The sequence below is a fragment of the Drosophila mojavensis genome, unplaced genomic scaffold, assembly GCF_018153725.1.
Source record: "Drosophila mojavensis isolate 15081-1352.22 unplaced genomic scaffold, ASM1815372v1 contig_151, whole genome shotgun sequence".
NCBI classification, from domain to species: Eukaryota; Metazoa; Arthropoda; class Insecta; order Diptera; family Drosophilidae; genus Drosophila; species Drosophila mojavensis.
The window spans coordinates 643,686-662,373 of NW_025318684.1; the positions used below are offsets into that span (position 1 = coordinate 643,686).

An 18,688-nucleotide genomic window follows, 5' to 3' on the forward strand; every position below is an offset into this window, starting at 1 on the left:
ACAATCCGGCAGTCTCTACTTGTGGAAAGCTCAGCACATTATGGCCCAACACCCAGAGCAATACAGTGAAACAGAGGCCTCTGGAGGGTGGCATCGTCACCTCCTGCACAGTGGGGCAGGAATACTACCCTTATATTTCTAGACAGTTAAGAGACAAATCGTAAATTTACATTTTTCTTTTTTTTTTTATTTGCATTGATACATGTTTCACTTCTCCACTCTTTTTCGTTTTTTCAGCTTGCCTTCGTTCGTATTCGTATTCGTATTCATATTCATAATCGTATCCGTAATCTTTTCCATCTAATAGTACACATAAATATATGTAGTTTCTGTTTCTCATGTTGAATGCATTTGCTTATTTGACCTCTTAAATGGTATTATTTAAGTAGATATAAATTTGCTGGGCTACAGTAATAACTACAATTTAGTCTGCCTTCACTATTCCAACTGAGTTTTTTTCTTTTTTCTGTTCTTTTTTATATTATCTCCTTTTCATGTATTAGTGCATATACATAAAATTATATTCAGCTATGATTGAATTACATATTTTCCTCTTTCGATCGCTTCCGGCATTACATATGTATGTATATATGTATGTACCAACGCCTTTGAGTTGAAGTTTATGCAACTTTCATCTAGCATATTTATGAGGGCCATTTATTAAGTGAATATAAGTGTGTGTGTGTGTGTTTGTGTGTGTTGGTAATCTGTGACTGCAAATAATTATAGAGTAGTTATAAGTGGGGGTACTGTCCATGCGATTGCATTTGTATAGATGGCTGTGCAGAAGTCTGCGTCGATGTTCTGTCTGTAAGCTTGTTACATAGCTTACATAGCTCTAGGGCAGCACTGGTCCTGAGTTTGCAATTAATGCAGTCTTTGTGACCGTGTCTAATTTATATGAATGCATAAGCATAAATATATTCGGCACAGTGGGGCAGACGTGTGAAGGTGGAGACTTCAAAATATATCTGCAATTAATAAACTGACTTTGAGAGACCGCTAATTGACAAATCAAAAATACATATCGCTATAACAAAGCAATGGTCTTCATGCCTGCAGACTAACTAAAGTTGATTGTAACACGCGTGTTGAAGTATCCAAAGTACACAAACAATTATCGAATGTTTTTTAATTAAAATACTTATAAAGTCGAATTGGCTGATGATGTTCGGAAGCGAACTGCTCTAGGTCCGAGTCTAAAATCTGGAGAGCTCTACAACACCAATTCAACTCACGAGTGTAGATAACATTTGACGTCAAAATATTTGGCTACTTTTTTACCTGTGGCAGTGAAACGAAAAGAAAGCGGTTCCTAAGCTTGACATGATAATAAGTTGAGATGTATGTTGTAAGTATATAATTATATGCATTGTATTGTAATGTAGTGTATTGTATTGTAATGAGTTTTATGGTATCGTATTGTATTTTTTGTATTAAATTGTATTGTATTGTAAGCGTAATCCTAATCATCTCAAACTGTAAGAATGGATAAATACTATTGTATCTACACTTCTCTGTTGCCTATTTTTAAGAGAGTTTGCATTGAAAAGTATTTAAATATAAATTATTTAAACTTAGGGCATCGATCTTGCTTTTGTTACTGCTTTCGGATTCTGATTCTGATTCGGATGTTGTAAATTCGGATTATTCGTAAGTTTCTGCATTAAGCTTAAAACGAGAGCGTTTACTATCATTAGAGGGCGCTGTAAAGGGTTCTCCAAGTGCCATATAAGAAATAGAAGTGTGTGAAGGACTCTCTTACAATTAAATGCTCTCTGTGTGTGTGTGTGTGTTGTATGTGTGTGTGTGTATAATGATTCAGTATGATTTGGAAAATACAATAAAGCCAAAGAAGGCTCGCTCGTTTTGACTGTGATGTTTTGACTCAGAAAGAACTGTTCTTTATATATATATGTATATATAACACCGAAACGAACCAACTCGTTGGTTTCTTTAAAAGTATATATATGAATACTACTTATGTGGTATGTAAATAAATTTCATGTTCTGAATGTGAAGCAAATGTCTGCATCAATACATGAATTGCAAATTCTATTTGTTTTTTTCTTTTTCTTCTTTATTAAATATACAATTATTATAACGTTTCACCTAAACTTTTTTGTTCGCCTCCCATTCTTCACACAAATATTTTTCTTCTTTCTTTTTATATAAAATTTTGTATGTAAGTTCTATAGCATATATATTAGATATATATATATACTGCTTCGTTTCATTTACAAAATTTCAAAATTTAAACTAAAAAGTAAAACAAAAACAAAAACAAAAAAGCATAAGAACTTAAAAACTTACAGTTGAGAGTTCTTTGAATTTCACCTTTCCCATATTCGAAATACTTAATATACGAATAATAACTGTAAATGTAAATGCAATACGAAAAATTCATACGCTTTCTGATATAACAAGTACATGTTTCATATTATCGTATCTATCTCTGTTTGCCATTGGCCTTAGTTACTTAGCGTCTAATTTCCTACACGTGTTTTAATCTTCTCCTAAAATATGGTATTAAATTTATCATTTTTATTTTTATTTTTATTTTCAGTCAAAACTGTCGTACAAGGCAGCTATTGTACGAGAAGTATATTTATATATAATGTAAGTTTGCCTTTTGACTTCAAACGGGGATGATCATCGAATGAATTCACAGATTTTACTTGAAAAACTTCAAAGTCAACAAAGAAAATTATAAAAGGTTACAAACGCTTAAATGAAATGAAAGGGCGCTCGATTGTCGAGTATTTTTTGGCTTGCAAGGAGGATGCAGAGAATTTTACTTTAGTGTACTGGAGTTATAATTATACTGATAATGTAATAAGTCTAGCTCCTTAGCTCCTTTAGCCCGATATAAATCGATTTACATCTGACATAAATACAGAAAAATTACAAAAATAAATAAAAAATAAATAGAAGATATTTACAGAATGAAATTCGGTCAAACAATCAACAAAATTTAGAACCAATAAAACTAATCTGGAAACTTGTATTTATATGTAAAATTTGTTTTATACCAATTATATTAAAGACAAGAGCTGTTTATTTTTATAGGGACATTATTTGAGTTTAACGCGAGCAATACAATCGTCAGATGCCAAGGCAAACCTAATCTATATACTCCAATCTTAAATCTGTAATCGGCATTCTCTTTGTTTACTTATTAAGTTAAATAATATATATTTATATCGCTACAAACTATGTTTTAATGCGCTTGAAATATCTTCCTCATTTTTAAACTTATTTATTCTATTTTCACCTTTCTCCTTCTTTTCATCAATTATTTTCTCTCTCTCTCTCTCTCTATCTTTCTGTTTGTAGATTCTTCAATCGATCTTATATTCGAAATACATAAGAATGTATGTGTATGAATATATTTATATAGAGTACGCCCTAATAATATGAGAGCCGCAAGTCTGATGTTATAAAATGATGCCTTTTCAAATCGATATCCTTCAGCCAAGTCAGCCATCCAACATTCAGCCATCCAGCACGTTCAGCATATTCACCGATATATACCAAGTGTTTCAATACGACGAGCCATTGTGTTGTTTAGTGTCCAAAATAAATAATGAAATGTGTAGAATATGGCGGCGATCAGGATTGTTGTTGTAATAGTGCCGCCTGGAAGCCAACTCCAGCTCCACAAATAGACATCGATAGGGCGATTAAGCGTCGCTTGACCGGATCCACTGTTGTAGGTCAGCTCTTCGTTTTTCACTACTTCGTTTGGATGCTTGTCATAATTGTGATGATCATCTGGAATTTAAGAAGCGATTGAGTTGACCAAATTCTTAACAGTTTAGTTTGGCTAATTTAATTCAAATTATTAATTGCCAAGTAATTCAATTAAGTACTCATAATCTTACGCATACATAGGAAGTTGGTTGGCATTGGTCGGGTTAGGCACAGCGCGATATTTTCTTGATATATATATATTTTCTTGTTATCAGTATTTTTATTCGACAAAGTGTGTTGGTTAAAGCTTAATATAACGGTTCATTTATAAGTTGTTTGTGGAAACTATTTGCAGCACATTTCAGTTTAATTCAGAAGGTTTTACTCAAGTTCCAGGTAATAAAATTTCTCCTAAACTAGAAAGTCAATAGCTTGAATCGCAACGAAATGGTTTATGTTCATACGGACAAACAGACAGCAGCAAGAAGTAACCTTGTAGAAAACATATAATCATCATCTATCTCGTCTTTCATCTCCCATATAGCACTTCTCTTCTTTCATCTCTCATATCAGAGACCACCTGTCGCATTTCGTCTCTTATCATCTGTTCTCTCCCTAAAATTTACTTCATGCCATTAATCACGCTTCACTATTGGGCCGGACAGTTACAATATACCCGTTTTAGTCTTTTGAATGCTCCTGTGGATTTGTCATCATTGTCAGTCTTACGGTGTTTCTCTCCGTTTACTTTTGAAGAGGCGAAAGCACATACAGTGGCCGGGACAGGTGTGGAGTTGGTGGTGGTGGTAATACTAGGCAGGTGTAACACAGGTAGCTAATGGCAGATGCATATACAAATGCATTTCTAATGAATTCTACTTACTTTTCGTCTTATTATTACCAAGGTCTGTCGAACTGTGGGATGATTGTGTATAATTGCTAATATCTGTATTATGACTGCCTGAGCTTGTTTGAATTTTGATATTTGTGGTATGTTTCGGATGGAAGAATTGCTTCCTATTACGGTTATTATTATTATTGTTAAGTATGTTAGTTGAGTTAGGATTCGAATTTGAGCTTAAATTTGAATTTTTTATTCTGCTGTTTGACGTTGAGTTTGCTGTTGTTCTGTTCGTGTCCACACCCGAGCTAATGGCCCATTTATTAATTGGCCAATTGATCGTGCTCTGCACAATGTTACTATGATTTGTGTCAACAACAACCGGCGACAGGTAATACATATCTTTTTTGCCAACTTCCTCTTGTATGTTGAGCTGACTTGTAGTTTCGTCCTTACCATTACTATTCATATTGTTCAGATTGCCTTTGTGATGCGGATGCTGATTATTCTGTTGCGTTGGAACATTATTAATTCGTATGCCAGTCTGTATATGATGATGGTTGGGGTATGGCATGTGAATGCCGCCTCGTCCAGGTGGCAGCATATTTATGCTGCCATGGCCAGGTGAGTGCATTATGCCAGATCCCCCTGCTACTCCTGTCCCTACAGCTCCGCCTCCTCCAGCTATTAAGTTCGGTTGAATGGGTATGCGGTTGAACTGATCAATGTTTGTATTGATCGAAGTGCCAGCGCCATTGACGGGCTTCATTTGACCACCGCCACCAGCTGCTGATCCGCTGCCAACGCCTACGCCAATTGTATGAATTCCATTCGGGCTATTCATATTTCGATTCGGATCAATATTAACAGCCGCATTATCGACGCCCTTGTGTATATTGCTCGTTCCACCACTGTCCACAGCTGGCACATTTCCCAACATTGTTGTTATCTCCGTTGTCTTGTTCTTATCTTCGGGCGCACAGCACACTTTGAACACAACTTTCATGTTATTTGTGGAACAGCGGCCACCTATGCGACGGTATAAGTCGTCCTTTGATGAAGTCGCTGCAATTTGAAAATATCAAAATCCAAACAAAATCAATTTACAACAACTAGCTCCATGTAATTAATAGTTAATATTTTACAAATCAAATCAAACAACATTAAAATTCAAACACATTACAAACTACGCTAAGAGATGTCCAACTAGCAGATGTCCGTGCATCAAGGTAAAATAGTTTTATTAAAATATATGTCACAGTCAGAAGGTAGGTAGGTCGGGCTTAGAACCCTTAAGAACTGCACTTAAAAAGTTGGAAGATTATCGAATTCGTTTAAAAAATCGAGTAACTGATTAACAAAATTTGTTTATTTTCTATACCAGCAAAAAATTGAATTCTCGCACTTCAAATAAAAAAAAAAATAAAAAACAAGTAAGAGCGTTGCAGTCAGTCGTTACCGTTTACGTTTAGCTCTAATACTTCTGGGCGTAGACACCTCATTTGTGGTCAACTCAACTATCCAAATTTGAAGCTTCTAGCTATTATACTTTAGTAGATATCAACTTTTACGGTTTGCCACGCGCCCTGTGAGCAGACATATATCCGTCGAAACTCTTTGGTCTTGGGTAGTCAGCCGGGTATACCAAATATACCAAAATTTTGTTCTCTAGCATTAATAGTGTCCAAAATATAGCAGAATTTAAAAAATCACTATAACTTCAGGTGCGATTTGCCACGCCCCTAATGGGCGTAGACATAAAAATTTTTCATTAATCTTTATAGAATCATAACATTAGCCTACGTGCGTTCGGCATTGTAGCTTTAAAACTCTAGGAGATACAGTTTTATCCGCTTTGCCACGCCCTCAATGGGCGTAGATACATCCGCCATAGCTCGTGATCTTGGGTGGTTGATGCGGATCTACATTCCAAATTTCAGCTTTCTAGCTCTCAACGAATATGATTTCTGGTATATCAGAACATGCATTTTCCGATTTGCCACGCCCCTAGTGGGCGGTTCGGGAAAATTTTAACACTTTATAATAAGGAGATATACACGAGTAAAATTCAAGTCTATAGCTTCAATAACGCCGAAACAAATTGCGTTCATACGGACAGACGACGGACAAACCAATATACTATATATACTATATACCAGAGCTCGCAAATGAGAGTTGATAGTTTTTTCGTTTATGCTCTGCTTCGTATCATAACCGAAAAAATTGTGCAGACACAATGAATGAGTGTCGCGTAAAGAGTAATACGGTTTTCGCTCACACAAAGACTCTCAGCAAAAAACAGTTTGACTAAAAAACTCAACAGAAATGATCTTTGCAGTTTCTGTCTGTCTTTTTGATTGTGTTAGTGAAAGACACTTATTTGCAGACAACGAAAAAGTGTTAACAGTTATTTGCGAGCTATGCTATATACTAATTCATTTTCGTGAATGAGTATAAAAAAAGACTTTCAAATACTAGCAAATACACACATTTTGAAAGTTTGTTTCAAAAATTCCCTCCAGCAAAGTGTTTCTTCAACAAAGAAGTTGCCAAGCCACGTGCCTATGTGTATGTGTGTATGTGTGTATATATGTCGTATTTACTGTATGCGAACAAGAAGCGAGGAAATATATATATAATATTCATCGAAGGAATCTAGTGATCAATCAATTTCGACTAGAGTAGTCTTCCTTCTTTTACAATGGTGCTCATACAATCTCGACTGTTAATTGAGTATATCTCTTAGGCCTTGTGATTCGTCGAATATAGTTTTGTTTTTAGCAAGTTTACGAGAAATGATCTTGGACTACTAATTACTTAGGCCTTAATTGAATCCATTAAGTATAATATAATTTAATCAAGAGCTCGTGTGACAAATCCACAAATTCGTGTATTCATTTTTAAGTTATGTTAACAAAATAAATTATAAAAGGACATATAGCAACTCGCTGGTTATATTCTGACGTAGAGTATTATTGTATCATATGTTTATACTTTCATCTTTTAATTAAAGAGAAATGAATTGATATAATGTGCACATGAAAACCCTGGATTACGAGATCGATGCATTCATCATGGGACCGTCTAGTAGGACACTGTTATAGGCGAGCGGCTTATTCTTTTCGAATATGTGTAACGTAGTAAACAATTTGACAGATCAAGTTTTAGTCAAATTCTAATGGGTAATGCCGTTTAAAATAAACAGATAAAGACAAACAGATATTTATTGCAGATTATAACTTACAAATGAAATAGTAGTCATTTCCAGGTAGGAACTCTAAACCACCTGGCTGCGGTGTAAATGGCCGGAAAGTTATCGTAAAAAACATTAATTTCTGAGGCTTATCACATATAGCTATTACTCGCGGATCGGCGTTCGTTATGCGACATGTTTCGTACTCCACTTTAGACACATTGTATATGATGTACTTCTCTGTTTCATTATCGAATGCGCCGGGCTCATACACTGGACATATTATGTGTACCTGGTCGAACTCGAATGCTAGATTGCCTTTGTTCACGTCAATAATATGATCTGTATTATCGATCCGAAATCTGTAAAGTTCAGAAAATACATTTTATTAGAGTAATAATGTACATATTTGTGAAAATAAACGATAGGTTTATATCCACTCCATCCTCAGAGTACGCTAAGTTATACCCTGAACCCATTGAAAATGTATGTAACTGGCAGGTGGGGGCGTGGTAGACCACGGAAAGTATATATACATGATCAAGAGGACGAGCTGATTCTATTTGGTAGTGCCCACCTTTTGTCCATCCATGAATTTCAGAAGCTATAAGAGCTGGAGACATGAACTGTTTAATAGATTTGATATAATTTTGCCCAACATTTTAAATGCCTTCTTCCCATTCATCCACATTTTAATGTTATCATTCAACCTCCATTGACAATTTAATTCCCATAAGATAGCCCAAATTGCAGCCCAAGCGCAGTGTCTGTGTGCGTTAACAGAATCTCATGGTCGAGTAGTCTCGACTAGAGCCTACATACATGTTTTGTATACAATTTTCATCAACAAAATCAGACCAAATAGGAACAAAACTCACCTACCGATGCATAATACCTGACAGTCGAGCACTATTCTGTGACGATAAAAAATTGATTTGGAGGAGTACAAGTGAGAGTTGAATCGAGGCAATACCAGAAGTATACTCTTCTTACTGAGGGTTGTCGAATATTTTTAAAATATCGTATCGAAATTTTAAGTTTATCGATATCAATATTTTTCGATATTTTATTTTAAAGTTTTTTAAAGTAATCCGTCCCAAAAAATATGAATAATAATAATAAGTATTTTTTATTTAAATGAAAAGGCCCGGTCAACTCCAGTATTCCGTAATCAAAAGAGTCATAATGTTTGATTTTCATATGCAAGGTTATACTTGGTGTATAAGCACTAGTTTTTATACCCTGAACCCATTTTCAATGGGAAATCAGGGTATAATGGTTTGTTGAAATGTATGTAACAGGCAGAAGGAGGCGTGGCAGACCTCACAAAGTATATATATTCTTGATCAGGGCGACGAGCTGAGTCGATTTAACCCTGTCCGTCTGTCTGTCTGTCTGTCCGCCCATCATCGCGTCGATCTTAGAAGGTATAAGAGCTAAAGACCTGAAATTTGTTTTCCTAGGTCCATGTATATCGATTAAGATTATCGAAAACCGGTAATAAATTTATATATGCTGCATCTTCAAAGCTAGTCACCAAATTTTTAATGCAATTTCGATTTTTGTCAAAATTTTCCCCCACCCCTAATTCACCCCCTCACTCGCAATTTGTAAAAGGCGTGTTTCGAATATTAGAGACTTGTGATTTGATAAATACATGCATATCTATGTTATATTCATAATCTGAAAGTTTCATGAAAATAGTCCATCCACAAGAAAAGTTATTAAACAATTAAATTCCCATAGTAAGTCACCACTGCAGCCAATGCGTGTTTATGCATGTGTGCGTATGCCTGTGTGTGTGCGAGTGTGTGTGCATGTGCGAATAAAATTTTGAAGAAATCAGTTGCTCGAAAGGGTCAGGGGATTTCGTAGTTGGGCAGTCCCGACTAGAGCTTTCTTACTTGTTTTATATTAACCCAATTATAAAGAGCTTTAATTGTTTAAGACATTGAATAGGCCAAGGTTTTAAATACTGAATTACAGTTGTTTCATATTGGGGACTATCGGGATACTATCGACCACTATCGATGATTCCGAATTTACAATCTCCCACTATATAGCTCTTATATCTTCTGAGATCGACGCGCTCAAACATACGGACAGACGGATGGACGGACAAAGCTAAATCGACGCAGCTCGTCGCCCTGATCATGAATATATATAATTTATGGGGTCTGCCACGCCTCCTTCTGCCTGTTACATACATTTAACAAAACCATTATACCCATCAGGGAAATCATTCCCATTTTCAATGGGTTTAGAGTATAATAACCAAAGCTCGCAAATAACTGTTAAGACTTTTTTCGTTGTCTGCAAATAAGTGTCTTTCACTGACACAATCAAAAAGACTTAGACAGAAACTGTTTTTGTCGCGTCTGGCTTAGCTCGCTCGCGCTCTGAGGGAGACTGTTATTTCTGTTTTCGTTTCGCTCAAGTCAGTCACTGATCGTTTGCTTGAGTTAAATGAAGCAAACAGTCTTTTGCGTATGTATGGGTAATCACACGCGATTGTTGCGTTCTTTTATGTATGTATGTGTGCATGTATTTACATGCACACGAAGGCAAAGATCATTTCTGTTGAATTTTTTAGTCAAACTGTTTTTTGCTGAGAGTCTTTGTGTGAGCGAAAACCGTATTACTCTTTACGCGACACTCATGTGAGAGCGTCACACGAATGAGTCATTGCATTGCGTCTGACCGAAGCAGATTCTAAAGAAAACAGAGAGTGTCGCTCAGAGCGAGTCGTGTCTGCACAATTTTTTCGGTTATGATACGAAGCAGATAATAACATTAAAAAAAAAAACAGTTATTTTACTAAATTCAATGAAGTAAAAATGGTGGAATAGAAAATGATAATAAAAGAGATGTTGTGGTTATTGGGCTTTTCCACACATCAAACATTTTGCAAAATTTTTGTCACTTGAATTTTTTTTGAATATTTCCATACATCCTACAATTTCATTTTAATATTCTCCTTGCTTTTTCAGACGCAGAATTCTTATCCGAATATGACGTGTTACAATTGAAGGTTTTTTTTAGAATTGCGGCGTTTATCTTTGAAATTGCTTCAACAGTGCGTTGTTAATTAGCTTTTTGGACAAATCCATCCATTTTATTATACCCTGAACCCATTTTCAATGGGAAATGTTGAAATGTATGTAACAGGCAGAAAGAGGCGTGGCAGACCCCACACAGTATATATATTCTTGATCAGGGCGACGAGCTGAGTCGATTTTGCTCTGTCCGTCTGTCCGTCCGTCCGTATGCTTGAACGCCTCGATTTCAGAAAATATAAGAGCTAGAGACTTGATTTTTTTTTAATGACCGTATATACAGCGCGGATGTCGAGTTTATCTTTAAAATTCGATAAATCATCCCGTTATGTTTTTATCGAATAAAAACATTCAAGTTCAAGTCAGATGCCAGTATAGCTAATTGTGAATGATTTTTAATTTTTTTAAATTTGTCAAATATTCAATAGAATGTGTAGATCATATGCTGAAAGTCTCATTAAATTCCGTTAAGTCAATCGACGCACAGTGGCGTTCGACAGAAAATTCCTTAAGCTATAAATAAGCCAACATACAGGGTCATGCGTTAACAGGTTTATACACAGTTTAACCTCAAACCTGAAAAATGAGATTTTCGTCCTAAAATGCATGTTTTTGTATGAAAAACTAAAACATTTTTTGTTGAAATTAATTTATTTTTAATTATTTGCAGCAAAAATGACTATTTAGACAAACAAAAAACAAAACAATTAAAAAAAAAAAAAAAATTACCAAAAACCCAAACTTTTCGTTTTGCATGCAGCTACAGGCAAATGTGACCCATTTTAGTACATTTTGTGTGTTTTTATGGCGATTTTGGGTTAGTTTTTTGCTATAGAAACCCAAAGGGAAATCTAGGGGAAGAAAAGTTATATTAATTTAAATTAAAGAGGACGTCTTCCTTAACTACTTTAGGTAAAAAAAAAGATCAAATTTAAATTAAAACTAGGCCTTCAATGAAGTCTTATTAACATATTTTTTAAAAATTCTATTAGTAATATCCATTCTTTAAATCGCAACCAACACTGCAAAAATTGGTGCAAGATTTTTCCTACAATTCAATTGATAAGTGGAATATTTTTCACAAAAACTCGCTGCTTTTTACAACTTTGCCACTTTCCCAAATTTTGAAGGGTTATAACTATCCTTAAAATGGACCGATTTTCCAAAATCTTTCGGCTCCTATATCGTAGATCGATTCATTTTCATATGACATTCGTTTTTTTTTTTCACGCTACGCTGGCAGAATTGCATTCTTAGAATCACATTAGCAGTTAGTTTGGTTTAGTTTTGCTAGATAGCGCTGCAGCAGTGAATCTATTTCAGTTTTGCCAACGGAGCTTCTAAAAGTGAGGCGGCGTGACGCTCGATCGAGAAGTCGCGAGTTCGAAACCAGAGCTGAGATTAACTCTTTTTTTAATTGTTTCAAAATATTTGTATATTTAATTAAATGAGTTTTTATTTCTCCAATATTTTTAAATACATCGAAATTGAAATTTTAACCATACTAAATTTTGATTAGTTTGGTTCAGGGTAGTATCTAGTCGATCAATCTCGACTACAGTTTTCTTACTTGTTTAATTATGTTTAACAATAATCTTATTGCAATAACAATTATTTTCTCACAAATGAAAGAAAACGCGCAATTTTTACAGTGATGTATAAACAAAACTATCGGTGGAACTATCGACCACTATCGTATTTGCGGCACAATCGATAGTAGGCCGACTCGATAGTGCTCTACCATCGATAGTTTGGCACCTCTAATATATATATATATTTTCAGCAACCCTAGTAATAACCCACCCGTTGTAACACGCACTAAGTATATGCAGGGTATCCGCACGCCGAGGATTTATTTCTATCCAATGTGCGTGGTCAAGATGTACAAGTCAGTACTATACCAGCAAGTTATCCTGCCCCTCTGCCAGGTTACATATATTACGCATATGCCCTCATCAGACAGAGAACAGCAAACGCGTTATTTATTTATTTATTTTGAAATGTGCGACTCAAAGCTGATGGTGTGCTAACAGAGAGTGCTGAATGCATTCGAAAAAAGGCTCGGTAGGTCTTGAAGACTGGGCTCTGGCCTGCAGTCGAAACCACAAGGGGGTCTAACCACCCCTACCCGCAACCGCCCTTATGCCTTCCCGCACTCGCCCATGCCACCCATCAAGTGCTGTGTGTTTAACACGCAGCACGCACTTATGTCTTATGTCTGCCTCTTGCCCCCTGCGAGCGTTTTCTTGGTTTCCTTTCGTTCCCTTCCAACTTCCAAGCTCCGAGTTGTTCTCTGTTTATTTTTTCTTTCCTTCTATTTGATTGTAGAGCTTTGTAAATCAAAAATCACCCCTAATGATGAAGTACGCATATTTCACATGTTCGCTTTAGCGAAATGTGCGAGTACGACTAGGGTTACAGCAACACACACACTTGAACTAAAAACACCCACCTATATACATATGTATGCATCAGGGGTACTCAATTAATTTTACATAGAAATATTTAAAGAATTATATCTTATACAAATCACCCATTCATCACTGCCTATCATTGTTTACTATATTCCTTTCGCAAATAAATGATATATGCACACTAGGGCTGTCGAAAATATATCGAAATATAGAATAAATATCGGGATATTTTTTTTCGCCAAGTATCGAATATTTATTACGTTTTTTTTTTTTTTTTTTATATATATATTTGAGTTGGTCGCTCTTGTGATAAGTGAACCAAGCGAAAAGTACAAAAATTGAATATGGAGAAAACGAATTATTCTGACTTTAAAAATGGAACATCCAAATGTAATTTGTGCCTTAAATTAATAAAAAGAGGTGGCGTTGCGTATGAAAATCAAGCACTATGATGCTTACACTGTGCAGTACACTGTGCGGAAGAGAGGAAGCTTGAGATGTACCGCAGCTTGCCGCAAACTTCTAGGGAAAATCCAATAAGCCGGCTATGCCAGGAGTATCAAAGATCGTATTACGATGCCTTACCACCCCTGGTTGCTCTGTGCTTTCGGAACGATTTGTTTTTTTTTTTTAATCTTTAAGTACTGAATACTGTAGTTAGGCGGGCTTTATCATTTTAAGAAATTATACTCATTTTTCTTGTTCTTGTTTTTTGGGACGGATTATAAATTTATTGTGGAAAAAAAATCGAAAAACATTGATATATCGATTTTTTTAAAGTTACATCAAATAGTATTTTGATATTTTTTCAAAACTTTAATTATCATCGATACGATATTTAAAAATTTTTCGACAGCCCTAATGCACATATTAGACTATTGGCATAAAATCTGTAGTTATACGTACCGCACTCCGCGCAATCCCAGCATGCAAAAATTAAAAACACAAACAACTCTGATTGTATTTTCGATGCCTGCGTATCCCATTAGGACAAATGAACTTTCAAGAAGACCTAACACTCGGATGTCTTTAGCTTGAGCGTACAATATGGACATACATACATATATTTATGAGTGTGTGCCTGCTCATTTCTTTTGTGAACACTGGCCCTAAAGTTCGTTCGCTATACGGATCATAATGTAGGTGCATGCGTGTATGCATGCATGTTTGCAAAACTTCTTGAGCGTTGCATATACTTTGCTTGATGCTGGACGGCGGCATTTGCACACATATACACATACATATATATGCACAACCGATCGTATGAATAACAATATTTATAATTTAAATCAGCTCTGAATTTGAGAATCGATTACCAATATTGCATACATATATATGTGTATTGCTATAAACATGATTTCAACGGACTAGTTTCCCAAAGGACTATTTTTCTTTTCCTCTTTTTTTCAAAGCTTTCACCACACTTGGTCAAATGACAAATGATAAATACAAATATATATAAACACTTACATGCTGTTCGATGTATTCCAATGCATATAGAAAGTTTTAGCGCAGCTAGACATTGTGGACAGTAGGACAGTTTCTATGCAAATTATCGTCAAAAGCGTGGCAAGGGACGTGGCACCCAGACTGGGTAATGGAACTAACATTTTGTAGCGCACGGAATGGTACTTCTTCTTATTGCTTATGTTAATACCTCTCGTACTGTTCTCGCCGGAGTCTCGCTCAGCAGCGATCTCTCCCGTTGCCGGCGACTGCGGGAGTCGCGGAAATTGATGGTTCTTGAGCTGCGTTGCATTAAAATGCTTAATACGCTGTTGTTCTTCTTGTTGTTGGCTAGCACAAATCTTCGCTGTGGTTGTTGTAGGTGGTGTTGGATTGGCAAGGATTGTTTTCTTGTGGCTCTTGCTTTTACTTTTGGTCTTTCGGTGCATCGTCGCTGGCTTTAAGAGCGTGGTCGTTGGTTGATTTCGTTTTCGAGCATTTGGCGTATATTTTTTGTCAAAAGTCGACGGTGGCGTTATTGTTCTGTTTCTAGACTCCTGCTGCTGCTGCTGACTTAGGGTAACTGACTTTCCCAACCATTTATCATAATTCATATTATGATCCGCAAATCCATTCTTAATGCAATTAATACGTACGGCCAAAGAATCTGCTGCCGCATCCTTATCACTCGAATCGGCATTTGACTCGGACATCAGCTGCTCTGCTATGTTTACTGTTCCAACGGTTCTTGTTAACGACTTCCAGCTGGGCGTCAGCCCACTTGACTTTAGGAACAGCTGATCTTGTTCTTTTCCAGCAGTTCCGGTCAGCAAATTCCAGTTGACAATTAGCCCCATTTTTTTAGTCGACGGCGTTACGATAGTCATTTATACTGTTATACATATATTAAGTATCTTGTATTACAAATTTCTTCCTTATTGAAATTTTGTCACCTTCGAATTGGGTGCTCTTTAACTCTTTCTGTATCTATTTCTTGCACTGGTTTGGACCTTTGTAGACACGTGACTTATTTTTGACCCGCTCCTAATGCTAACGCTAGTGCTAAAAATCATGCCGCTGACCCAATTGCCGTTTTTGCTTGCTATTGACGATATTAAAATTGGGCCCGTCGGAAACATGCCGAAACCCCATGTTTCTGGAAGTTACGAAGTAAGATCTGATCAGTAAATGTAAGGATGCGCCTATGTTATGTGCAATGCATGTTCATGTGTTTTATATGTGTGCACGAAGCGGTTCCTCTTCACAGTAACAGTGATGGTAATAGTAACAGTAACAGTAACACTAAAACTAGCACTACTCCTAATAGTACCAGTAGCAGTAACAGTAAAAGTATATGCATGTATCTATGTACATATGTTCGACTCTTTTTTAAGTGAATTAAATTAAAAAATAAATATTTGCATTGTATCTGTGAAACATATACATACACATACATATGCTGCTTCTTTTAATTCACTTTTAGTAACTTAAATGCCGACCACTACTAAATTTGTATACAGGCGAAGATTGTAGTGTACAAAAGTAAGTACGTGTGTATATATTCGCCCATTTTATAATACAAAATGTAGGAAATGGCATATGTTAATGTCTCATATACATAGATACATATACTGATGCTATTTACAAGGACTTAAATAATCATTTTTATTAATTATTTTTCCGCTTGTTTTTGAATGAAAAAATAATAATGCAAAAACTTCTGCTTCTGCTCTCCTGCTCTCCCACATTCTTTCTCTCTCTGTTTCCTCCCCCGTTGTATATCTCACTAGCGCTCTCTCACTCTCTCTCTCTCTCTCTCTATGTATATATATGTATAACGCTCTGTGACTGCCTTTCGAAGGAAACTCAAATACATAAACATTGAATCCGACGATTTTCTCGTATACATACACAAACAATTTCCAATACCATAAACGAATACACCTTTTTGTGGCCTAAAACGCGATTTAACTCATAAGGGAAGCATGTAAAACGTTGCGTCAGAGTCAGAAATCGTGTTACTGTCGCCGTATTTATAAACGAATGTAGCAATTTAGTATTCTGGCTGTTTCATTTGAAATGCAAAATAACCACTTACACGCACACACAAAAACAGACAGAATGCAAAGTGTTCTATGTATATATACATTTCCGAATGTGATTTTACTTTTCAGCTTCGCATTTTCCCATTTGTTTTTTAACACATGCTAAGCTGCCGTATCCGTATCCACAGCATTTTATTTTATATTATTTCACTAAATTCGTTTGTAAATAACTATTATACAGTACATTTAAAGAGCTATGTATTAGGTGTAAAAAATAATACGAAACTGACAGTGTGGTAGTATCTGAAAAATGTATCTGTATCTAAAATGTGTTTGTACAATTATTTTCTAGTTACATGTTTATTTCACGAAACTACCTCTATGCGTCTTTAAAAAAATACTGCAAATACTGAATTTGCAAAAATAAAATAAAGCAAAAAAATTTTACGAATGAATAACTTTTATTCATTTGATAAAAGTATTTATCGAACGTTGTTAAAGGAAGGAACCGAATCGATCACTAGCTATAATTATGTGCATATCAATAATAATTCTAATTGTTTTCGGGTATTTTCTAGTATTATTTTAAGGTTAACGTTAAGGTAATATGTTAAGGTTTCGGGTATTTTCTAGTATTATTTTAAGGTTTATTATAATTTCACTACCTCTAGTCAGATTGTCATTGAATTTAAACTGTCTACTCATTTAAATACAAGCAAATTAGTTTTCTGTAATGAGTTAGCGATATGTTTACATAATGTACTTCTTTTAATGTAATTACTAACCAGAGAGCATATACAGTGCTGCCAACTTTTCCGGGCAAGAAAATGCTAAATTACCCCTTCAAACCTGTTAGAAACAGCTAGATCAAATTCAAAAATAGCCTGAAATATAACCATTTCAGGCTTCAGGGCCTGAACCCATTGACACTGGGAAATCAGGGTATAAAAGTATATATATTCTTGAACAAGGCGTCCAGCCGAGTCGATTTAGCCCGGTCCGCCTGTCTGTCCCTCCGTCTATTCGTACACGTACGTATGAGCCCGTCGATCAAAGAAGATATACGAGCTAGACTTTTTTTTAATGTCCGTAAAAAAAATCCATCCACAAGAAAAGTTATTAAACAATTAAGTTCCAATAGTAGGCACAGACTGCAGCCAACGCATCTTTATCCGTGCGTGGATATGTGTGTGTGCATGTATTCTTTCTTGTGTAAGCAGAGTAGGGGATCTCGTAGTAGTTTGCATATTTTTGCTCTTTTCCGGCACACAGGCATACAAATGCTTCTACAAGTTATATCCCATAATAGCGAGCATCGTATAAAATTGCTACAGGCAGCAAGACTTCGCACACAGGCATACAAATGCTCATGGTACATGTAGCAAAGGAGAGTGTGTGTGTGCATGCTTCTCGCGAAAATGCGGCCGCTTCGCTTGTCACAAAAGTACTAAAAACTAAGTCTGAATAGAGAGAGAGGTAATAAGAGATCATAAAGAGAGAGAGAGAGAGTTAACGGCGCTGGTTCCCTTAATTGTGCTTTCATATATTTTCGTGATGAAGAGCCGAGCAAATACAGAGAAAAAATACTTGTCCGGTCTATATGTTCTCTGGTTTGTGCTACAACCTACTTCGTAGTATCGATATTTACGATATTTTGAGAGAAAAAGATCGATAATAGCGATGTATCAAACGCTTCTTTTAAATATTAATTTCGTTGTACAATTTCAATTATAATGCTTGTATTAGTTATGACATCTTTATGGATAAAATGGCAACCATTACAAGATTTAATTAAAGGCAACAGATTGTTAGAGATAAAAAAAAAGTAAAAAATAAAAAAAAAAACACAAATTTATTCAACCAAATAAAAACACTTCAAAGTCGTATAACTGAAATTATTATTCATTGACTTAAACCTAAAACAACAATAATTCATTAAATAATAATAATAACAAAAAAACCTTGCCTCCATGTCAGTTTGACCGAGATCTTGTATATCA

The 18,688-nt window shown here is 35.5% G+C and overlaps 1 protein-coding gene across 7 annotated transcripts; it reads right to left on the reverse strand.

Annotated features, from left to right (window-relative positions):
- Window positions 1-2,384: 2,384 nt before the first annotated feature.
- On the reverse strand, window positions 2,385-16,987 carry LOC6585793 (ephrin-B3). Of its 7 annotated transcripts, none has more exons than XM_015160723.3 (5): window positions 16,811-16,987; window positions 14,668-15,799; window positions 7,779-8,089; window positions 4,991-5,599; window positions 2,385-3,774 (listed from the first exon to the last, which is right to left on the reverse strand). In XM_015160723.3, exons 2-5 carry the CDS (start codon window positions 15,528-15,530, stop codon window positions 3,521-3,523), a joined length of 2,037 nt encoding a protein of 678 aa, XP_015016209.1. In that variant the 5' UTR covers window positions 15,531-15,799; window positions 16,811-16,987; the 3' UTR covers window positions 2,385-3,520. The 7 variants fall into 7 exon arrangements, with proteins under 7 accessions (XP_015016209.1, XP_015016208.1, XP_043863104.1 ...); XM_015160722.3 differs by having other exon boundaries at window positions 16,791-16,987; XM_044007169.1 differs by having other exon boundaries at window positions 14,668-15,535; window positions 16,742-16,987.
- Window positions 16,988-18,688: the final 1,701 nt, after the last annotated feature.